Source organism: Rhinoderma darwinii, chromosome 12, assembly GCF_050947455.1.
Source record: "Rhinoderma darwinii isolate aRhiDar2 chromosome 12, aRhiDar2.hap1, whole genome shotgun sequence".
Classification (NCBI taxonomy): domain Eukaryota; kingdom Metazoa; phylum Chordata; class Amphibia; order Anura; family Rhinodermatidae; genus Rhinoderma; species Rhinoderma darwinii.
The window spans coordinates 72,586,329-72,608,334 of record NC_134698.1 but is presented as its reverse complement, the minus strand read 5'-3'; the positions used below and the strand labels follow the sequence as shown (position 1 = coordinate 72,608,334).

The following is a 22,006-nucleotide window of genomic DNA, read 5'->3' as shown; positions in this document are numbered from 1 at the left end:
CTTGTATTGTATATAGCGCTGTATAGCAGGACTTGTATTGTATATAGCGCTGTATAGCAGGACTTGTATTTTATATAGCGCTGTATAGCAGGACTTGTATTGTATATAGCGCTGTATAGCAGGACTTGTATTGTATATAGTGCTGTATAGCAGGACTTGTATTGTATATATCGCTGTATAGCAGGACTTGTATTGTATATAATGCTGTATAGCAGGACTTGTATTGTATATAGCGCTGTATAGCAGGACTTGTATTGTATATAGCGCTGTATAGCAGGACTTGTATTGTATATAGCGCTGTATAGCAGGACTTGTATTGTATATAGCGCTGTATAGCAGGACTTGTATTTTATATAGCGCTGTATAGCAGGACTTGTATTGTATATAGCGCTGTATAGCAGGACTTGTATTGTATATATCGCTGTATAGCAGGACTTGTATTGTATATAATGCTGTATAGCAGGACTTGTATTGTATATAGCGCTGTATAGCAGGACTTGTATTGTATATAGCGCTGTATAGCAGGACTTGTATTGTATATATCACTGTATAGCAGGACTTGTATTGTATATAGCGCTGTATAGCAGGACTTGTATTGTATATAGTGCTGTATAGTAGGACTTGTATTGTATATAGTGCTGTATAGCAGGACTTGTATTGTATATAATGCTGTATAGCAGGACTTGTATTGTATATAGCGCTGTATAGCAGGACTTGTATTGTATATAGCGCTGTATAGCAGGACTTGTATTGTATATAGCGCTGTATAGCAGGACTTGTATTGTATATAGCGCTGTATAGCAGGACTTGTATTGTATATATCGCTGTATAGCAGGACTTGTATTGTATATAATGCTGTATAGCAGGACTTGTATTGTATATAGCGCTGTATAGCAGGACTTTTATTGTATATATCGCTGTATAGCAGGACTTGTATTGTATATAATGCTGTATAGCAGGACTTGTATTGTATATAGCGCTGTATAGCAGGACTTGTATTGTATATAGCGCTGTATAGCAGGACTTGTATTGTATATAGCGCTGTATAGCAGGACTTGTATTGTATATAGCGCTGTATAGCAGGACTTGTATTGTATATAGCGCTGTATAGCAGGACTTGTATTGTATATAGCGCTGTATAGCAGGACTTGTATTGTATATATCGCTGTATAGCAGGACTTGTATTGTATATAATGCTGTATAGCAGGACTTGTATTGTATATAATGCTGTATAGCAGGACTTGTATTGTATATAGCGCTGTATAGCAGGACTTGTATTGTATATAATGCTGTATAGCAGGACTTGTATTGTATATAGCGCTGTATAGCAGGACTTGTATTGTATATAGCGCTGTATAGCAGGACTTGTATTGTATATAATGCTGTATAGCAGGACTTGTATTGTATATAGCGCTGTATAGCAGGACTTGTATTGTATATATCGCTGTATAGCAGGATCTCTCCATGGTGCTGAAGCAGGTCCTTCCATCCGACGCGTCTCCAGACACTTGACACCAATCATTAACCATTACTCTCCCGGCCAGCCTGCTATATACAGTTCAGTTCCACTGCAGCAGCGAGGAGAGGGGGGCACACGGGGGCGGGGGGCGCTTCATTGATAAAGCACAGTTCCCACGCTCTGATAATACGTCCGGGTGGGGGGACAGTATATGAAGTGGTGTATAATATCAGAGGTGGTGCAGATCTCATCCCCCTGCTGCACATGTCACCCCTTGTCTGCTCTCTGCCTTGCTCCTTATCTTCTGTGCTCCCCATACTGATGAGCTGTGGTTGGAGAAGGATGAGGGAGGGAGGAGAGAGGAGTGGGGGTGTAGAGTATAGGGGAGGGGGACACGCAGCTTTGACGTCGCCTGGCTGCGGCTACCAAGCTCCAGCTCTTCTCTCCACGTAGATCCCAACGTGACCACACACAGCTCCCTCTCCTTCCTGCTCTGCCTGCACACACACATACACACACACTGACACACACACACACTGACACCCATACACACACAGCAGATAGCGCATGAAGCTGCAGGAGCTCCCATCCACCCTGAGCATCGCACCCTGGAGAGCCGACTCCATCCATTCCCTGGATTCCGACACAAAATGACAAGAATATTAATATATGCTGCAATCCCTCCCTGCCAGGTTTAGCTTCATTTGCATTTCCTGCAGCTGGGGTTGGTCCTGTGCTCTTGGTTCATTCATTCATTCCTATGGGGGTCTTCTTCTGCCTGCTGCCTGGACATGTATGCGTTTTAATGTCAATGGCTTGGATCTGATGAGTGATCTCTTCACTGCACCCCAGCTATTTCCTTCCTACAGACACCCCCTGTCTTGATCAGGTTGCCAGGCTGGATCTTGGATTTTTTGCATTTGCAATGGCAACTAATGGAATGGGGGTAGGAGAATCTAGAGGGGTTTGGTTGGACTGCCATCAGTCTGCTCTCCTAATTGTTCTCCAGGGACCACTGCGAGTTACTTTTTAACCCCCCTCCCCAACCTCCTCACCACCACCTAAGGAAGAGCTTGCTTGAGATTGACCAAGGAGCATTTTCACACCATCTTACCTGATTGCATGGGATTTCCCTGTGTCCTACCATAGAAGAAGACCCATTTTTGTAATATACTAAGAGCAATACTGTTCTTTTTATGATATACCTGCTGCTGGGTCCAGGTGTGATGATGACCAGTGGCCACCTGTGAGTTGGAATCTCAACTGAGACCAGAAAGGAGTTTGTCGGTCATTGGCCTCTGGAAGGTCCTGTTGTGTCTTTGGGCTGGATATGTCCATGTTAACGTGAAGATGGATTTAAGTTTCGTTGTCTTGTGGCTATTGACAGTTCTCATTGAAGGCGTCTGTAGTCAAGGGGTTTATGGTGAGTCTTGACATAAAATTCCTGAACATGTCTTCTCCAACTCTGTTTATGACCTTGTATTTTCCATATTGTTATTAAAAACTAAGATTAGGAGGATTATTTGATATCTAGGGTATGTTAAGGTCTCTGTAGGTCTCATATGACCCTGTTGAGAAGGTGATGTCTGAAGTGTGTAGGTCTGTGGCATTGATAATGAAGAACTTGGGTGGTGGGTACCAGCTGTGTTCCATGATGAATCTAAAGCAATGTGAAATATCTAATTAATATCTAATTAATGTATTATAATTACTTAAGGTGGCACTGTTCTTATCAGGTTATCTTCATGCATTCCATGTCTGTCTACAGAACAGACCTGGCATGCACCGTATATCCACCACATGTCTGGAAGCTACATGGTTGGCCTTTGAATGTATTTCTTAGCCTATGTTCACAAGTGCATACTAAATAAGCCTAACTATAGAGATGCCATTAGTCTAATCACAGCAAAGCCTCAATTCAATGACTTCCACTCTACACTGCATGGTATTTGTCGTTACCTGTGTTGCTTGAGTTGTATTATATAGACATTATAGTGTGCGCTGGAAAATCTGCTCCAATCATCCAATTTTCTATTGAAAAAAACAGCTGAACACTAAAGGTAGAAACGATTCCTTTTCTTGATATCATTTCAAATATTCTATAAATGCCACATTGTCATTTCAGGGACATGGGTATCAGATCAGGCATAGACTGGTACTAACCATCGCTGCATTACATTATTCTTGACAACCTCAGTTATTGGGCTCTTCATAATTTAATGGGCACCCATGCCAAAGTTATAGACTGGTAGGTGTCATCCAAGGGATTGGAGTCATGGTGGAGACTTTGTACTTTATTATGAATGGATAGGAGGATCAAGAATGTCACATTGTATATCTTGATGTGTCTGTAGCCATGTAGGACTAGATGTAGCCATTTGTGCTGTACATATTAGTAATCTACTGGTGCATGTTTTGTAATTGAATGTGATTTCATTATTTACTTTCCTATATTATAAATACGCTAATGGATGACAGATGGTGTTTGCAAAAACACATCTAATCCCAGTATACAGTAGTAGTTGCCAATTCTTTCCAGTGAGATATGATGCAAACCTCCTTCAGGAGCAGAAAATACCCATTTAATTGTGTTTAGTGCTGAAATGATCAAAATCGGTCCATGCAACTTGCAGCAATGTATGTAAAGAGCCGGTAGGCGGGGGTAACATGGTGCCTGGAGGGGGGGAGGTTATTCGATGGGGGGGGGGGGCGTGCCTAAATCCCAACAGACCCCTTACTGTTCTCACACAGCAGCATCTCTGTCCTTTGCAGGAAATCCAATATGTTAGGTCATATAAAAATTTAAAAAAAAAAATCTAAATACTCAATGGCAGCCCATGCACAGCATGCATGGATGGAAGAAGGGCCACAATCGTCTCGGTGTGCAAACTGCAAGCTTCACAGCCCATGAGATGATTATTTTAAGACATCTCCCAGCAAAGTGAAATACATCTTGTTCGGGATGATGAGATTTCATGCCAGGGTAATTGGGTAGTGTAGAGTATTCATGTGTTTCCTAAATACAGATCAATGAACAGTAAATGGGAAATCAGACACTGAAAGCTGGGGGGGAGATAAACAGTGTATATTGTGTAGATTCTGTATATGAGGAATGCCCACTAAACCCAGGCTGTTTCTGAGTCATTTCACATAGAATCTAGGTCAGCAAAAAGTCAATGCCAGATGGTGACAGAATTTACCGAGCCATCCACATGTCACAGCTTAGTCACTATGCATGGACTTAACATACATGACACATACATGTACCCTATGTAGTCCGCACACCTACACTATGTCTTCTGTACACATATACACCTTACATATCATCTCATCATATCATACTTATCATGCATAATGCAGACCATTCAATGGAGGTCCTTCCCTTCATATATGTATGATAAATAACATGTACATACAGAATTCATGCAGATTGACAAGTGAATTGATAGCTGATATACACACAATCCAAGCTTCCTTGCAATTCCCACTGCCGACTTGTACATTGTCTTACAGGTAGATGTCTTACAACTGGTATATGAAGACATGTATAGATAAAAATAGACTACAGACAGGCAATCCAGACAAGATGCAGGATATATACGGTATTTATATCACAAGGATATTTATACAAGAAGATGGTAGAGGACGGGACATGGTTGTCTGCAATGTAATCACTAATATGGAAAGATACTTTGTGCATCCTTATATATATCCTTTAATGTATTCATATGTCTTAAATTGGGTACATTATTACATGTTTTTTTGGATATCAGAGGAAGAACTAACGTGACTGCACGTGTCTATGTAACCAAAGAGTTTATTATTATAATAGGTTGAAATATATAGAGTTGGATCTAATATCAATGACCACCAAAAAACGTAATAAAGAATAAGGTTTTGCTTATATGTCACAAGGAACTCCAGTAGACAGACAATAGACCCGTGCTGCCATCTGCAAATGCATAATAATAAAAGAAAATACCTAAAATTCCTCGGTCTATCAGTGGTCGTTTTCCTAACTTAGTTGTGTGGTCAACAGTACGGTCAACCAGAGCTCTGCACTATGGTGAGTGACAATTCTGGTCTGCACAAAATCTGGTTGTACAATCTGCTGGCTGAAGCATCTGCTGCTAAGCATTGACCCAAACATTTTAACCTGTGACAAACAATTTCTATAAAAAAAATATATTTAGTAGGGCATCTACTGTAAATGGCTCCCCAATGAAAAACTAAAATCGGACTCCAAAGTGAATAAAAGGTTCTCCTTATACCAATGACCATAAAAGGCATTCTGCGTTAGAAGGGTCCCCCAACAATAAGCTGATCACAGACTTGAACCCCCAGTGATCAGCTGTGATATGTGGGGTAACCAGGCAGCAAGTGTTTAATTCCCCTGCAGTGCCACCACAGGAGAATTGAAGCATTACATGAGATCCATTAAAAATCAATGCGCTACCCATGTAATGCACGGATGTATGGGGTCCTCCAGAAAGTGAGATACCTTTTCTAGCCACTCACCGCTCTGACTAGTAGATGAACGTCCTCAATGAAGAACTCCCTTCTATTATCTCTGAATTTTCTAACGGAATTTGAAAATGGGTTTTCTAAATATTACCACTGACCAACCCCAACTAAATAAAAAATTATAAGTGTTAATCAGTGGATTTCCCCTTTGATCGTGGATATTACCACTGATCGCCACCAATAGAACAGAAGAAAGTAATATGGCCACACTGTCATCACTTACCATTGACAAATATGTTTTCAGAATCCCCTGTGGTCCATTCACAATGGCACCCCATGCATTTTTATGGTTGAGATGAGATAACCTGAATGCATTGCAATACGTTACAAGAGAGGGGCGACCAGTGCGGGTAATACGCCATGACAAAACATCTGGATGAGGGATACAGGAGGATGTTTATACTGTTTTAAACATGAAGAAAGATTGGTAATTGTCAGTCTGATAACTGTTTAATGACTTGTAGAATATTCTTCATATTTCATAATTCACCTGAATCTCATTTGTCAGCAGACGGTGTTTGTAAACAAGCAGATTACACATATTGCTTACATTTACTGGTATTGCCACAGCGTTCAAGCTTTCCCATGTTCTCTATGTCAGGTATTGGTATATTGCATGTTTTAAAGGGAACCTGTCACCAGCATTTCACCTATTAAACCAGCAATACCTGGTGGTAGTGGGTGAAAAATAATTTCTATATAACCTATAATTATCCTCTAAGTCGGCTCTGTACCTTCAGTATTACATTTTTTGTGTTCCCGCGCCGTATGCTAATGAGCATAAAAGGGTCATATCCTCATTTGAAAAGAGTCAAATCTTCATTCCTCAAGTCTTTCCGAGTTTACCCCGCCTCCTTACTTTTGATTGACAGCTCCTCGCCTCCCCCCACCCCACACGAATCCCTGTTCTTGCACATTCATCAATGTCCTCTCCTGGTGCGTGCGCACAATGGGACACCATAGCAGCGAATGCGCAGTAACTAAATTTGAGGCCCGGATGAAGCAGGGAAGGGTGTCGGACCATACATGACTGGCGCATGCGCGCTATCTCAGACAAGATTTCGGTATACAGGGCGGGACAGTTTTCGGTGGTGGACGGCCATTAGAAGAGGAATGAACGCGACTGCCAGATAAAAGGCTCAAAGTGTTTGCAGAACGTTATTTACGGTCGGAGAAGGAGTTTAGGAGCGGGGATAACGGCAATGAACTTTTGATAGCAGCGACCAGCGAGGGGGGAGTAGAATTCAATAGGTGAAATGATGGTTCCATTTAAGTTAAAATTACACTCCAATTGCATAAACAAGAATTTTAACAACTGGCCCCATGCACACAACCGTATTTTCATCTATCCGTAAAGACTCTCTGTAAATACGGATCTGTAGACATCCGAAACTTATCCGTATATATGGAACGGTATCCGCAAATATGGTCCGTAGTGCATCCGTATTGGATCCGTACATACGGATCCGTAAAAAACAAAAGAGGGAGGCTGCAAACGATATCACCAACATGTTGCATAGCAACGCTTCCATAAATACGGACAGTTTACGGATGCACATCTGTAGCCGTCCGTATTTATGGGAGCGCCCATAGGCTTCTATGGGAGAGTCCGTGCCATAATTATGGACAAGAATAGGACAGGTTCCAGAATATTTTCAGCACGGACACCCATCTGTAAAAATACGGAAATGTGTCCTTGGCCAATAGAAATGAATAGGTCCGTAATTACGGATGAAATATACGGTCGTGTGCATGGGGCCTTACATAATGTATTAACTACAGGTATTTTGGCCTACCACATATTATTTATATGCTGTGGAATCTGCATTTCATCCCTTTATTACTAATTGTTTTCTTCCACATTTTAACGCCAAGCAAAATCTACATTTTTTTCTCCAAAGATTCCCCCATAAACTGAAGTCCTGCTCATCTGGCCTAGTTGTGAAGATATCTGGGATCATCATTTTTCTGCTTTCTATGATACATGAGCACTGAGAGACATTACTAAAAGTCTGCTAGGTATATGCATGGTAAACTCTCTCTACTTCAACATGTGCCGCCCATGGAATATCCCATTACAACTCTGTTTATTAGCCATTAATGGGAAGTTGTAAGGATAGATGAACCCAACTCAGACACCCCAACAGTGCAAGAATTCAGCTATTACTAAGGGCATGGCCAGACGTGGCGTGTTTCTGCGGACACTGTCCGCATCAATTCCGCACATAATCTGCGTTGCAGATTCTGTTGCGGCTTTGCCTAAAATGGGAATTAAATTGATGCGGACTAGCCGTTGCGTATTCAGGTGAAGAGGGCTTCCCTTCTCTCTATCAGTGCAGGATAGAGAGAAGGGACAGCACTTTCCCTAGTAAAAGAAAAATAAATTCATACTTACCCGGCCGTTGTCTTGGTGACGCGTCCCTCTTTCGACATCCAGCCCGACCTCCCTGGATGGCCTGTGATTGGCTGCAGCCGTCACTTGGACTGAAACATCATCCCGGGAGGCCGGACTGGAGGAAGAAGCAGGGAGTTCTCGGTAAGTAGGAACTTCTATTTTTTTAACACGTTAATCTATATTGTGATCGGAAGTCACTGGCCAAGGTGCTGAAACAGTTACTGCCGATCGTTTAACTCTTTCAGCACCCTGGACAGTAACTATCTCCTTACGTCGCCTAGCAACGCTCCCGTAATTACGGGTGCACACACGTAGTCACCCGTAATTACGGGAGCCCCATTGACTTCTTTGGGCCTGCCCGTGCCGTAATAATGGCCCGTGATTACGGGCGTTTTTACGTTAGTGTGCATGGGGCCTCAGTCTGGCTGTAGACCTAGAAATACATAGGTCCAGCCAGAAGGAAGAAATATCATGTTCGTAAAACCAATATGCTACGCAACACACATAACATCTACAGACTTCATTGCGGAATTTTGAATCTCCATTGAAGTCAAAGGAGAAATTCCGCAATGAGTCCGCAACAAGTCCGCTACATGTCCGCAACAGCCAGTGTATGCTGCGGACACCAAATTCCGCACCGCAGCCTATGCTCCGCAGCAGAGTTTTCCACAACGTGTGCACGAACCTAACTAAAATGCAGTGGAAAGCAATGGAGAAAATGTCCGATGCGGATTTCCGCAGCGGACTGGCCGCAGCGGAATTCCAGAGCAATTCCGCCACGTCTGGCCATGCCCTTACTGTTCATTGTGATGGGATAGAGCAGTGGTCTACAACTTGCAGCAACTCCCAACATCTCCTGATAACAAGAGGTTGTCGAAAAACTGTAGTACTACCTTCTAACTCATGAGAAATGTGACTTTCTTCTTGTATTTGCTTATATTTCCAATGGGCTTTGTTCCAACACGGCATGACAACACCATGGTCTAGGTCGGCACTATGCAAATAAGAGATGATGATAACTTCTTTAGGCGAGGGAAGCACATTTTTAGTAATTTTACATTTTAAGAATTGTAAGGATCTCTGTTATGAGACACAGGTACATCATACAGGGGCCTATTTAAGATGCTCATAAATGTTTAAACTACTCCTGGCTAAGAGCTTCCACTATACCGTTTTTTTGCAGGCAGAAAAATGTGCCTCAAAATTCCTTCAGGAATTTTGAGGCAGATTTGGACCTGCCTGCACTTTCTTTGCCGCAGTTTTTGGCTGTGGCCATTGAGCGCCGCGGGCATAAAATGGCGCGAAAAACGCTTTCTCTGCCTCACATTAATTTCAATGGGAGGTCCGAGACGGAACCGCGGGAAGAAAGAGCATGTCGCTTTTTTTCCCCCTTCTGTTTTTTTCTGCTCGCAGGAACTCTGCCTCCTATTGAACTCAATGGGAGACGATTTCAGACGTTTTGTGTCACGGTTTCCGCGTCAAAGACAGTGCCAAAAAACTCTGTGTGAACTAGGCCTAAGAAGCAGAGTCAGGACTGTATACTGTGCTTGGCTTTCTGCTGAAAAGGACATTTGGGAGGAGCATTGTTGGGTGAGCCAAAGAGCTTTGCTGAGAACACTTCCTGCAATGCTGATTGGTTGAAAGAAGTGTACTGGCTCTGCCTAATTGTCCTTTCCAGTAAGATGCTAGGTTGAGTATACAGTCCCTCAAAAACTGGGAGCTGTAGAGGGGTGCTATAAGTACCCATTGGTTTACCCTCTTTAACCCTTGTTTAAAGTTATTGAGCCTCATGACAATGACCAAAACCTTGCTTTTAATAAATTCCTCTGCAGACAGGTGTAGGGCATGAGCAGCCTGCCAGTGAAAAGTCAGTGACCCAGGCAGTGTATGAACCGCAGGCGGTATAATGTACTGTACATTATATTGGATCAATATAATAGTATACGCAGGTGCATTTATACATACATTTACTGTTTCCCTCTGTTTATTTAGTCCTGACAGACTTTATGGCGCATTATGTGAAATAATTAATGTTATCGTCCTTGTAAAAACTTTGGAATGAGACAGTAGTGTTTTCCCATAAACATCTGATAATCTCAATTTAATGATGGCAGATGCTCAAAAAGGCTGTGAATGTATAAAAAAAACTATTTATATGAGCATTGTTTCCATGCTAGATATGTAATATGCTGAGATTTGTGTCTTACAAAGTTGTATAGATACATAAATACTGTAGAGAGATATGAGGTAGATAGATAGATAGATAGATAGATAGATAGATAGATAGATAGATAGATAGATAGATAGATAGATAGATAGATAGATAGATAGATAGATAGATAGATAGATAGATGTGAGATAGATAGATAGATGATAGATAGATAGATAGATAGATAGATAGATAGATAGATAGATAGATAGATAGATAGATAGATAGATAGATAGATAGATAGATAGATAGATAGATAGATAGATATGAGGTGGATAGATATGAGAGATAGATAGATAGATAGATAGATAGATAGATAGATAGATAGATAGATAGATAGATAGATAGATAGATAGATAGATAGATAGATAGATAGATAGATAGATAGATATGAGATAGATAGATATGAGAGATAGATAGATAGATAGATAGATAGATAGATAGATAGATAGATAGATAGATAGATAGATAGATAGATAGATAGATAGATAGATAGATAGATAGATATGAGATAGATAGATAGATAGATAGATAGATAGATAGATAGATAGATAGATAGATAGATAGATAGATAGATATGAGATAGATAGATAGATAGATAGATAGATAGATAGATAGATAGATAGATAGATAGATAGATATGAGATAGATAGATAGATAGATAGATAGATAGACAGACAGACAGACAGACAGACAGACAGACAGATAGATAGATAGATAGATAGATAGATAGATAGATAGATAGATAGATAGATAGATAGATAGATAGATACTTAAGAGGGTTTTACACAGGACGATTATCGGGCAGACGAGCGTTAATATAATTGTGTAGACAGATAGATAGATAGATAGATAGATAGATAGATAGATAGATAGATAGATAGATAGATATGAGATAGATAGATATGAGAGATAGATAGATAGATAGATAGATAGATAGATAGATAGATAGATAGATAGACAGACAGACAGACAGACAGACAGATAGATAGATAGATAGATAGATAGATAGATAGATAGATAGATAGATAGATAGATAGATAGATAGATAGATAGATAGATAGATTAAGAGGGTTTTACACAGGACGATTATCGGGCAGACGAGCGTTAATATAATTGTGTAGACAGGGGAACCATCAACAGATGACCGTGCAAACGAGCGATCGGAGTAACGACCGCTCGTCCCCATCCATAGTTCCGTGTGACAGGAGCAAACGAGTACCCATCAACGATGTCTCATTGATCGGCGCTCACTTCATCGGCCGCTTATCGGCCGGTGTAAAAGGGCCTTTAGATAGATAGATGAGGATGTCTGTAGTGGGTTTTACACTGGCCGATTATCGTGCAGACGAGCGTTCGTATAACGCTCGTTGCCGATAAAATTGCCCGGTGTAAACAGGGCAGCGATCAGTAGATGAACCCTTGTCATGTGATGGACACACAGGTGCTGGGATCAATAGAAGTCACAACTGTGATACACATACTGTAACTGTAACGAGCCCTGCACCTGTGTGTCCATCACATGACCATGGACAGAATTTTATCCACTGGAAGTAAACAATGAATGTTCCTACTGGGCAACAGCAAGCAGAGATCTTTAAATTAAATTAATACAGAAAGTATATTGGAAAATTGTGTAACTTTTCATTATACAAAAAATAACAATAATTTGTTGAAACCTTTTCATAAATCTCCCCCCGTGTGCATAGTTTCAGCCCTGTGTAAATATAACACAGTAGAGTTAACTGCAGTCCTGGGTAAACCCACCCAAAAAATGATATTGTGATATTACAAATAATTGTGTGAATGTGGCCTTTAAATGTAAAAAAAAATATTGGGCACTACGACATATTACAAACAGATCCCTGCTATGGCTCTACTACATGGGAAAACCTGTGTTATAGTACATCGGGGTGTTGGTAGAGCCTGGGGTACAAGCGGAGGTGAAGGAAGGCGATACAATTGAATGTAGCTATCATTGGCCTGATAGATCTAGAGCACCGGGCAAAAAAAACGGGCATAATGCTAGCAAGGTCACTCCTGCAGTCCCATGTAAAACGACTAGTTAGGTCCCATTCACCTCAGGTTTTTTGACCTACGTTTGGTGTATAAACCGGGAAATGCTCCCGACATACATGTTAAACGTAAACTGAGAGGAATGCCCAACAGTAAGGCCCCATGCACACGAACGTGCTTTTGCGGCCGCAATTCCCCCAATAATCCACAGGAATGAATGAGGCCGCAATTCTTCCATGGGGCCATGCACACGACCGTGGTTTCCACGGTCCGTGCATGGCCCAGGAGCCCGGACAGCAGAAAGAACGGGAATGTCTTATTACGGCCGTGTTCTGCGGTCCAGGCTCATAGCAAATAATGATACCGGGTGAGATGCCACTGCTTAGGTGGCCTATGGGTGAGATGCCTATGGGTGAGATGCCACTGTTTAGGCATCTATCACAGGTATCCATCACCCATAGACTATTATGGCATCCGTTTAACATAAAAGTCACGAAAAGCTATTGAAAAGCCCATGATTTATATGTTAAAGGGGTTATGTGGGGACCAGAAATGATTAGGAGTGTAGTCACTACACAAGAAACAACAACAAAGGAGGATAGAATAAAGTGACAGTGCTTTATAAAGTAATCTGTATGTAATTACATGTCTTAGGGACTATTTAAGGGTTGCTAAAGGGAGCACATAGACACACATCCCCCTGAGGAAGCACTCGTGGCGAAACGCGCGTCGAGGTTCATGTGGAGGAGCGGACATTATCATCCTTTTTGCTGACCATGGGTAAGGCTGTTGCCATACCGATTACTTTATAAAGCACTGTCACTTTATTCTATCCTCCTTTGTTTACATATACTCAATATACTTATAATATACTCACTAGGCTTGAAAATTTCCCCTTGTGAGGGGAGGTATATACTATTCTGATATAAGTAACTGTATACTAATTTCATGGAGCTGCCTAGGTGACATGGGGGGATGTTTTTGTTATAAACAGTGCCCAGCCCTTATTACAAATGTGTTTGGAGTCTATATATTGATTGGAGTGTAGTCACTGCTGTATACTCGCTAATATACATTCCGGACTCTTCATCACGTGACCGGCCCCGCCGTACTGTATGTAATCGATGTATTACTGTTCCTGCTTGTACATGGAGTACAGCGGGGCCGGTCACATGACGAAGAGTCGTGTCGTCATCAAAGAAGGCTGTGCAACTAGACATCCGGTCCCTCGGCAGCGCTATATAAATCTTAGAATCAGCGCGACGGGGGTCCGGAATGTATATTAGCGACTGTACTCACATACTGCAGAGACTACACTGATAATACTTTTAAATGGATGCCCGTAACGTAGGCCATACCGTGGCTAGCTTGAAAAACGCTCACTTAGGGTTTGAACACACGTTACGGGATTGCTGCAGAAATTGACGTGCTGCGGTATGGAAAATACGCACCGCAGGTGAATTTCTGGTCGGAAATTTTACGCAGAGTGTGGATGAGATTTGTTAAATCTCATCCACTTTGCTGCTACTGTATTCTGCTGCGTATTTTCCATCAGCAATTCCGGATGGAAAATACGCATCAATTCCGTTACGCGTGGACAAGCCCTTACAGCCGAAACGTTTCTGGTGTCTGTACTATGGGATATTAAAAAGATTTGCTTTTTTGGTGTGGTGACGTCATTGCTTCTTCTTCCTGTGATACGGTGGCATATGTCACCCATAGGCTCCCATGTTAAAAAAAAACCTGTATACTGCGCTTTATATTTTTTCCATGTACATGTTCTATCTTTCCACGGTTCACAGAAGGGACTCGGGCGACACACGGCATGTCCGCTAACACATTGACATATCAGACTGAGCCCTACCTATCTCAGTTCAACTACATCTGTACTAATATCCGAATAGCTGAAGAACCGTCCTATCATCTAAGAGGTTCTGCAGGGGCCAGATGTACTGTATATGTCTTTCAGATATCCTGCAGTCTTCCTAGTCATTAGAATTGTCCCAGCCACTATGGATTACACGCCTGTCTTCATAAATCCTTTCTCTTTACAGAGATATTGCAATATAGCCTTTTCAGCGGAGAGATGAGGGCACATGACAAGAGGACATCCCCGGAGATTACAGTAAAGCAGCTTTCACCTTTAACAGAGAAAGAAGTTCTCCACAATAAGGGCAGTAAAGGCCTAGAAATCATTACCAAGGGTGGCAGGAACTATGGGATCTTTAAGAAGAGGTTAGACACCCTTTCAGAAAACTAGGACACCAGGGTGATGCCAATTAATCTAAAGAAACTTGATTCAGGGAGGAAACCGACTGTCATCTCGGGGTCACGAGGAGAAGTTTTCTTGCTCGGGGACTGAGAAAATGAATCTCTTCGTGCAGAGTAACTTGGTTTTAAATGCATCTTATTCTGGTTGAACTTGCCAAACGCGGCTCTTTTATTCCAATGTCACCAACTTGGGTGTAAAACTTCCTTCCTTTTCTCAAGTTATTACAATTATTTTCTGACCTCGCTGGTGAACTATACTGTAGAATTGTTTTTGCGCTAAACTTTATCCTTTGCGAACTATTGTAAGGTCAGTTACTCCGAGAATCGGTGTCATTCAGGGTACATACTATACCAAGTCACAATATACATTATGTAATAGCCAAAACGATCACATCATGAAGCTCTGGATAGTACAAAGAACTTCCTTTACTAAACCTACTTTATATAACCTATTAGGGAATTAAAGGGGGGTCCCCTGTAGGACCCTCATCTCTTGGCCACAGCAAGCCTCTATTCACATCACATTGTTTTGGCTCTGTATATTCCGGGAAAAGCAGCTGACGTATACGTTACTAACGGATGCCTTTGACAGATGACATACAGTGACAACCGTCACCCATAGGCTCCCATTTTTTTTAAAAAATATAGCGTGCCTTTGTTTTTTTTTTTACTGGATTCCGTTGTAAGGGATAGCTCTAGTCTACTACACTATTCCATACCTATTATTTGCGGTATACTGACGTCTTCTGGCCAGAACAAGGCCAAAAGGGCACTCTTGTAACGTAACGCTTATGTAACCCTATGGACATGTTTAGAGTGTATGCTGGGAGCACAAACGTGACACCGATTCCAGACGTTTAAGGGTATGTTCACACGGCCAAATTACGGACGTAATTCGGGTGTTTTACGCCTGGAATTACGTCCAAAATTACGGCTTGAATGCGTTGACAAACATCTGCCCATTGAAAGCAATGGGCTGACGTTTGTCTGTTCACACGAGGCGTATATTTACGCGTCGCTGTCAAAAGACGGCTCGTAAATAGACGCCCGCGCCAAAGAAGTGACCTGTCACTTCTTGGGACGTAATTGGAGCTGTTATTCATTGACTCCAATAAAAAGCAGCGCCAATTACGTCCGTAATGGACGCGGCGTTCAAGCGCCTGCACATGCCGTTACGGCTGAAATGACGGGGCTGTTTTCTCCTGAAAACAGCCCCGTAATTTCGGCCGTAACGGACGTGCACGTGTGAACATACCCTAACTTAGATGCCACGGTCAATAGCGATCATGGCATCTAATCCGTTAGAAAAAGGGGGAGGGTCCCCTCTGTCACTCCATCATTCCCCCCTGCAACGTGATCACAGGTGCCTAATAAAGGCCCCCTGATCTGCCATTTTTTTTCCTCCTTTTAAGCCCTGCCAGAGGTGGAAACCACTCTTAGGCCAGATTCACACAAACGAGTGCAAACTCGGACATGAAAAGCGGCTGTTGTTCACGTCCGAGTTGCACCTGAGCAGGTCCCGTTTTCATGGATCCCCATAGACTTGAGTCTATCTTTATCAAGGGATCCGTGAAAACATCTGCCCATTACTTTCAATAGGAATTACGATGTTCTGTTCCCACAAGCCTTTATTTTTATGCAGGACATTTCTCCGGATGTTTTTGGAGGCGTTTTTCATTGACTCCATTGAAAAACAGCTCCAAAAACGGCCGTAAAAACCGCCACGAAAACTGTTAAGTCTGTGTGTCGGTCTTCACTGTGGTTTTAGCATTCTGTTCTTGAACCAGGAGGATCAGGATGAACAGATTTATAAGGCCAGACCAGATAGAAAAAGGTTAGAAATTGATATTGCGGGACAGCAAATCAACACGAGTATAAACCGTACGATGGATATATATTTTTTATGAAATATGGAATACAGTTAGGGTTAGTAAGTAAGCAATTCTGTATACGTGACTACAATCTATAGGGGCTTCTAATGCACTCTTGTTTACCCTATATACTACAGTATAATACCTTCTATCCCAGTGGTCTTCAACCTGTGGCTCTCCAGCTGTTGCACAACTACAACTCCAAGCACGTCCTGACAGACGACATGTTGAGTATATTGGTTTTGCAGAGTTATTACTGAACCGGACACGTTAGGCAAAACTGAAGATTTATTACAGATTTTGTTTGAATCTATTTCAACCTCTTCAAAATTTTAATTACTGGGGTTCTTCAGTGAGGACATCTCAGAGCTTCTTCTGGCCTACTAGCTCAGGATCACAATACTTTCAGCTTCTGCACATAGCAGTGTTAGGGCATGTTCACACGGTCTATTTATGGACGTAATTCGGGCGTTTTAACCCCCGAATTACGTACGAAATTACGTCTTGAAAGCGTTGACAAACATCTGGCCATTGAAAGCAATGGGCTGACGTTTGTCTGTTCACACGAGGCGTATATTTACGCGTCGCTGTCAAAAGACGGCGCGTAAATACACGCCCGCGCCAAAGAAGTGTCATGTCACTTCTTCAGACGTAAATGGAGCCGTTTTCCATGGACTCCATGGAAAACCAGCTCCAGCTACGTCCGTAAAGGACACAGCGTTCAAGCGCCTGCACATGCCGTTACGGCTGAAATGACGGGGCTTTTTTTCTCCTGGAAACAGCCCCGTAATTTCGGCCATTACGGACGCTGCCGTGTGAACATACCCTTATGGTCCATACCATCCCATGCAAAAATAATCTCTATATTAGATATTATCGAGAAAGTCGAAAATGTATTGGGAAGATAAGGAAGGCATTGAGGGTGTCAAGATCTAGAGGAAAAAGGCCGGGAGAACCCTAGAGAACTCTGAGATCCTAGGGAATTAAATTGTACGCAATAAACAAGGGCTTACGTGCCATAGAGACAGAATGACTGTCACTGAAGAATGGGGGCATATTCCAGGTTGGTCTTCCCCCTATTTTAACAGGTGGTGAGGACCTACATAGGGATATGGTCTCCACAAGTGGTGCAATGTAAGCAAACAAGTGGAAAATTTACTGAAAGTCATGAGCCACGACAATGGGATATAAGCACCATCTGGTTAGGAGTGTGGTAGTGTCAAGCAGCTCCTGAAAGGGTGTTAATTTTTATCGTTGCTCTGCAGTCTTTCTACACCACTGGAAACAATTCTTTCTTCTGTTTTTCCATAGTTATGCTTTATTCTAACCAAAATATCAAATTCTCATGTATCACAAAAACTTCCTCACCAGATATTTTGTCCTTTAGTCACCTCCACTCATTTCCCTTTATTATTTATGCAAAATTCAGTCTCTTTCCGGAACAAATTGTACAAATCATATTGAACTGATTATTTTTCTCACTGGTAATTTACTTTCTTGAAGTCTATGATTATTCAGTCCTTGCTGTAATGGATATCAGCTTTACATGAACTTAATTTCTGGTGAGCTTGTGGTGTGTGTTTATACACTATAGCCAGTGCGAGTGAGCAAAGCTGCAACGTAAAGCATAAGGGACAGAGTAGCAATCTCAACCTCTGATGACAAAGAATATTGATTTCAGACCTCCAATCGAAGATGCAGGTAAACTGTAATAAATGGTCAGAGGTGTGCCCTGGTGGAACAAGCCAAATAGCAGCAAAAAATGAAATAATAAGTTCATAAGACTCATATAACTAAAGATTTTTTTTTATTTTCCTAAAATGTACAGTGAAGGAAATAAGTATTTGATCCCTTGCTGATTTTGTAAGTTTGCCCACTGTCAAAGACATGAACAGTCTAGAATTTTTAGGCTAGGTTAATTTTACCAGTGAGAGATAGATTATATATAAAAAAAAAAAAAAAAAGAAAATCACATTGTCAAAATTATATATATTTATTTGCATTTTGCACAGAGAAATAAGAATTTGATCCCTTTGGCAAACAAGACTTAATACTTGGTGGCAAAACCCTTGTTGGCAAGCACAGAAGTCAGACGTTTTTTGTAGTTGATGATGAGGTTTGCACACATGTTAGATGGAATTTTGGCCCACTCCTCTTTGCAGATCATCTGTAAATCATTAAGATTTCTAGGCTGTCGCTTGGCAACTCGGATCTTCAGCTCCCTCCATAAGTTTTCGATGGGATTAAGGTCTGGAGACTGGCTAGGCCACTCCATGACCTTAATATGCTTCTTTTTGAGCCACTCCTTTGTTGCCTTGGCTGTATGTTTCGGGTCATTGTCGTGCTGGAAGACCCAGCCACGAGCCATTTTTAATGTCCTGGTGGAGGGAAGGAGGTTGTCACTCAGGATTTGACGGTACATGGCTCCATCCATTCTCCCATTGATGCGGTGAAGTAGTCCTGTGCCCTTAGCAGAGAACACCCCCAAAACATAATGTTTCCACCTTCATGCTTGACAGTGGGGACGGTGTTCTTTGAGTCATAGGCAGCATTTCTCTTCCTCCAAACACGGCGAGTTGAGTTAATGCCAAAGAGCTCAATTTTAGTCTCATCTGACCACAGCACCTTCTCCCAATCACTCTCAGAATCATCCAGATGTTCATTTGCAAACTTCAGACGGGCCTGTACATGTGCCTTCTTGAGCAGGGGGACCTTGCGGGCACTGCAGGATTTTAATCCATTACGGCGTAATGTGTTATCAATGGTTTTCTTGGTGACTGTGGTCCCAGCTGCCTTGAGATCATTAACAAGTTCCCCCCGTGTAGTTTTCGGCTGAGCTCTCACCTTCCTCAGGATCAAGGATACCCCATGGGGTGAGATTTTGCATGGAGCCCCAGATCGATGTCGATTGACAGTCATTTTGTATGTCTTCCATTTTCTTACTATTGCACCAACAGTTGTCTCCTTCTCACCCAGCGTCTTACTTATGGTTTTGTAGCCCATTCCAGCCTTGTGCAGGTCTATGATCTTGTCCCTGACATCCTTAGAAAGCTCTTTGGTCTTGCCCATGTTGTAGAGGTTAGAGTCAGACTGATTCATTGAGTCTGTGGACAGGAGTCTTTTATACAGGTGACCATGTAAGAGCTGTCTATAATGCAGGCACCAAGTTGATTTGGAGCAGTAACTGGTCTGGAGGAGGCTGAACTCTTAATGGTTGGTAGGGGATCAAATACATATTTCTCTGTGCACAATGCAAATAAATAGATATCATTTTGACAATGTGATTTTCTTTTTTTTTTTAAATATAATGTATCTCTCACTGGTAAAATTAACCTAGCCTAAAAATTCTAGACTGTTCATGACTTTGACAGTGGGCAAACTTACAAAATCAGCAAGGGATCAAATACTTATTTCCTTCACTGTAGGTCCTCCTTAAAGGACTTTCCCAATATGGAAAATTTTTGCATATAAATTAGATTTGCAGGGGTAGCCGGGAACATGCCTAGAGAAAAGGAGCCCTCTGCCCCTTATGCTACTGGGTAATGCCAAATAGAACCGAGGAGATTAGTACTTGTTTGCCCTGCCCGTCTCCTTTAAGACCTGTGTCAATTCCCCCCCTCTCTTGTATGCTAGCATTGCGTTTCTTTGTAGAAGAGAGTCCTTCACAGGTTGTCAGCACCCAGTATCAAAGGGGATCAGACCAACCTAATCTGGGTCCTTTCTCTAGCCTCCACATGGGCAAACTCTATGGTATGTGCACCTTTGAGTGGAGGTCCAACCAATGAGAACCCCACCAATCCTGATCACTCTCCATTATAGTGGATTAATTAGTTCTCTGGATTGTTGGGGGTCTAACAACCGATCAATCAGTATTGTATATCCAATCGATATGCCATGAATTTCTAGTGACGAACCCCCTTTAATGGGCCCATTTCATGGTCGTCACTCCGGCCAGAGTTTCAATAGAGGTCAATAACTTAAATCTTGTCAGCAAATATTTTTATTTCCTCTTTATCATGAAGGTCAGTGGTGCTTGGAAAGCACTCTCAATGTAAAATTATCATTTTACTATGGGGTGATTCATCCTCATCAGCTATTACTAGACCTTCTCATTCTCAGGTTTCATGTTTGTTTATGCAGATTCCCTCAGTGCTCATCCGACTGTGATGAATAAACGTGTAATAAATTGCAGACAAATAAAGCGCAGACCCTTCGCTGAACAACCAGCTGATGTAGTATCTGATTGCCAGACATAGGACTGGCATGAGTGCCCATGCATTTTCATGGCGCCACATTCTGTCTAACACAAAGCTTCATATATTAATCTGTGTTTTGTTGCATTTTTCTTTTCGATATCATTGGATCACAGTCATTCTTCCTTCCGTATAATCATATCGAAGCGAATAGATCCTACAGTATTTCCCATTGTACTTCACAAAGACAGATCTTCTTCTGACATTTCCATGTTACTTGAATTAGAGGACACTTTTAAAGTTTACCTTCCAAAATCCTGCACTTATCTTTAATCTTTAGAGCTTACTGTTTCATAATTAAGTTCAATGTATTACTGGTATGCAGCAATAAGCTCCCCCTAGTGGTGACTGCAGGGAGCCAGTATTTTATTATTTAGATTAGGGCATATGGACATCATAGGGGGAGTCCCTCGGTCAGGACCCCAGTCTATAAACCAGAATGGAAAGCCTTATGTTACAAGTATGGCCATTCAAGGAAAAGACCCCCATTCACCAGGGGGGGGGGGGGTCATGAGAGTGTCATTTTGGCCTCCGTCGAGCTGGTATACATCAGTATTCTTTTTTTAACTATATGGAATAGTGAATGATATATGTTTTTCCATAACTCCCATGTACACTGCAAGCACAGTGTGAAAAGACTCTAAGGCTGGATTCACACGAGCACATTACGTCCGTAATGGACGGAACGTATTTCGGCCGGAAGACCCGGACCGAACACACTGCAGGGAGCCGGGCTCCCAGCATCATAGTTATGTACGATGCTAGGAGTCCCTGCCTTGATGCCGGACAACTGTCCCGTACTGAAAACATGTTTTCAGTACGGGACAGTAGTTCCATGGAGAGGCAGGGACTCCTAGCGTCGTACATAACTATGATGCTAGGAGTCCGGCTCCCTGCAGTGTGTTCGGTCCGGGTCTTCCGGCCGAAATACGTTCCGTCCATTACGGACGTAATGTGCTCGTGTGAATCCAGCCTAAGAGTGAAAGGTGGAGAAAGAGATAGAGTGTA

General features: G+C 42.0%; 1 protein-coding gene across 4 annotated transcripts in view; it reads left to right on the top strand.

The window, feature by feature from the left end:
* Nucleotides 1–1,872: 1,872 nt before the first annotated feature.
* MDGA2 (MAM domain containing glycosylphosphatidylinositol anchor 2) overlaps nucleotides 1,873–22,006 on the top strand; it is a 392,414-nt gene continuing 372,280 nt past the window's right edge. For all 4 annotated transcript variants that reach the window (XM_075843991.1, XM_075843990.1, XM_075843989.1 and 1 more), the window contains exon 1: nucleotides 1,873–2,882. In XM_075843991.1, coding sequence (XP_075700106.1) covers nucleotides 2,810–2,882 — 73 coding nt within the window. In that variant the 5' untranslated portion in view covers nucleotides 1,873–2,809. The remainder of the gene's footprint in view (nucleotides 2,883–22,006) is intronic.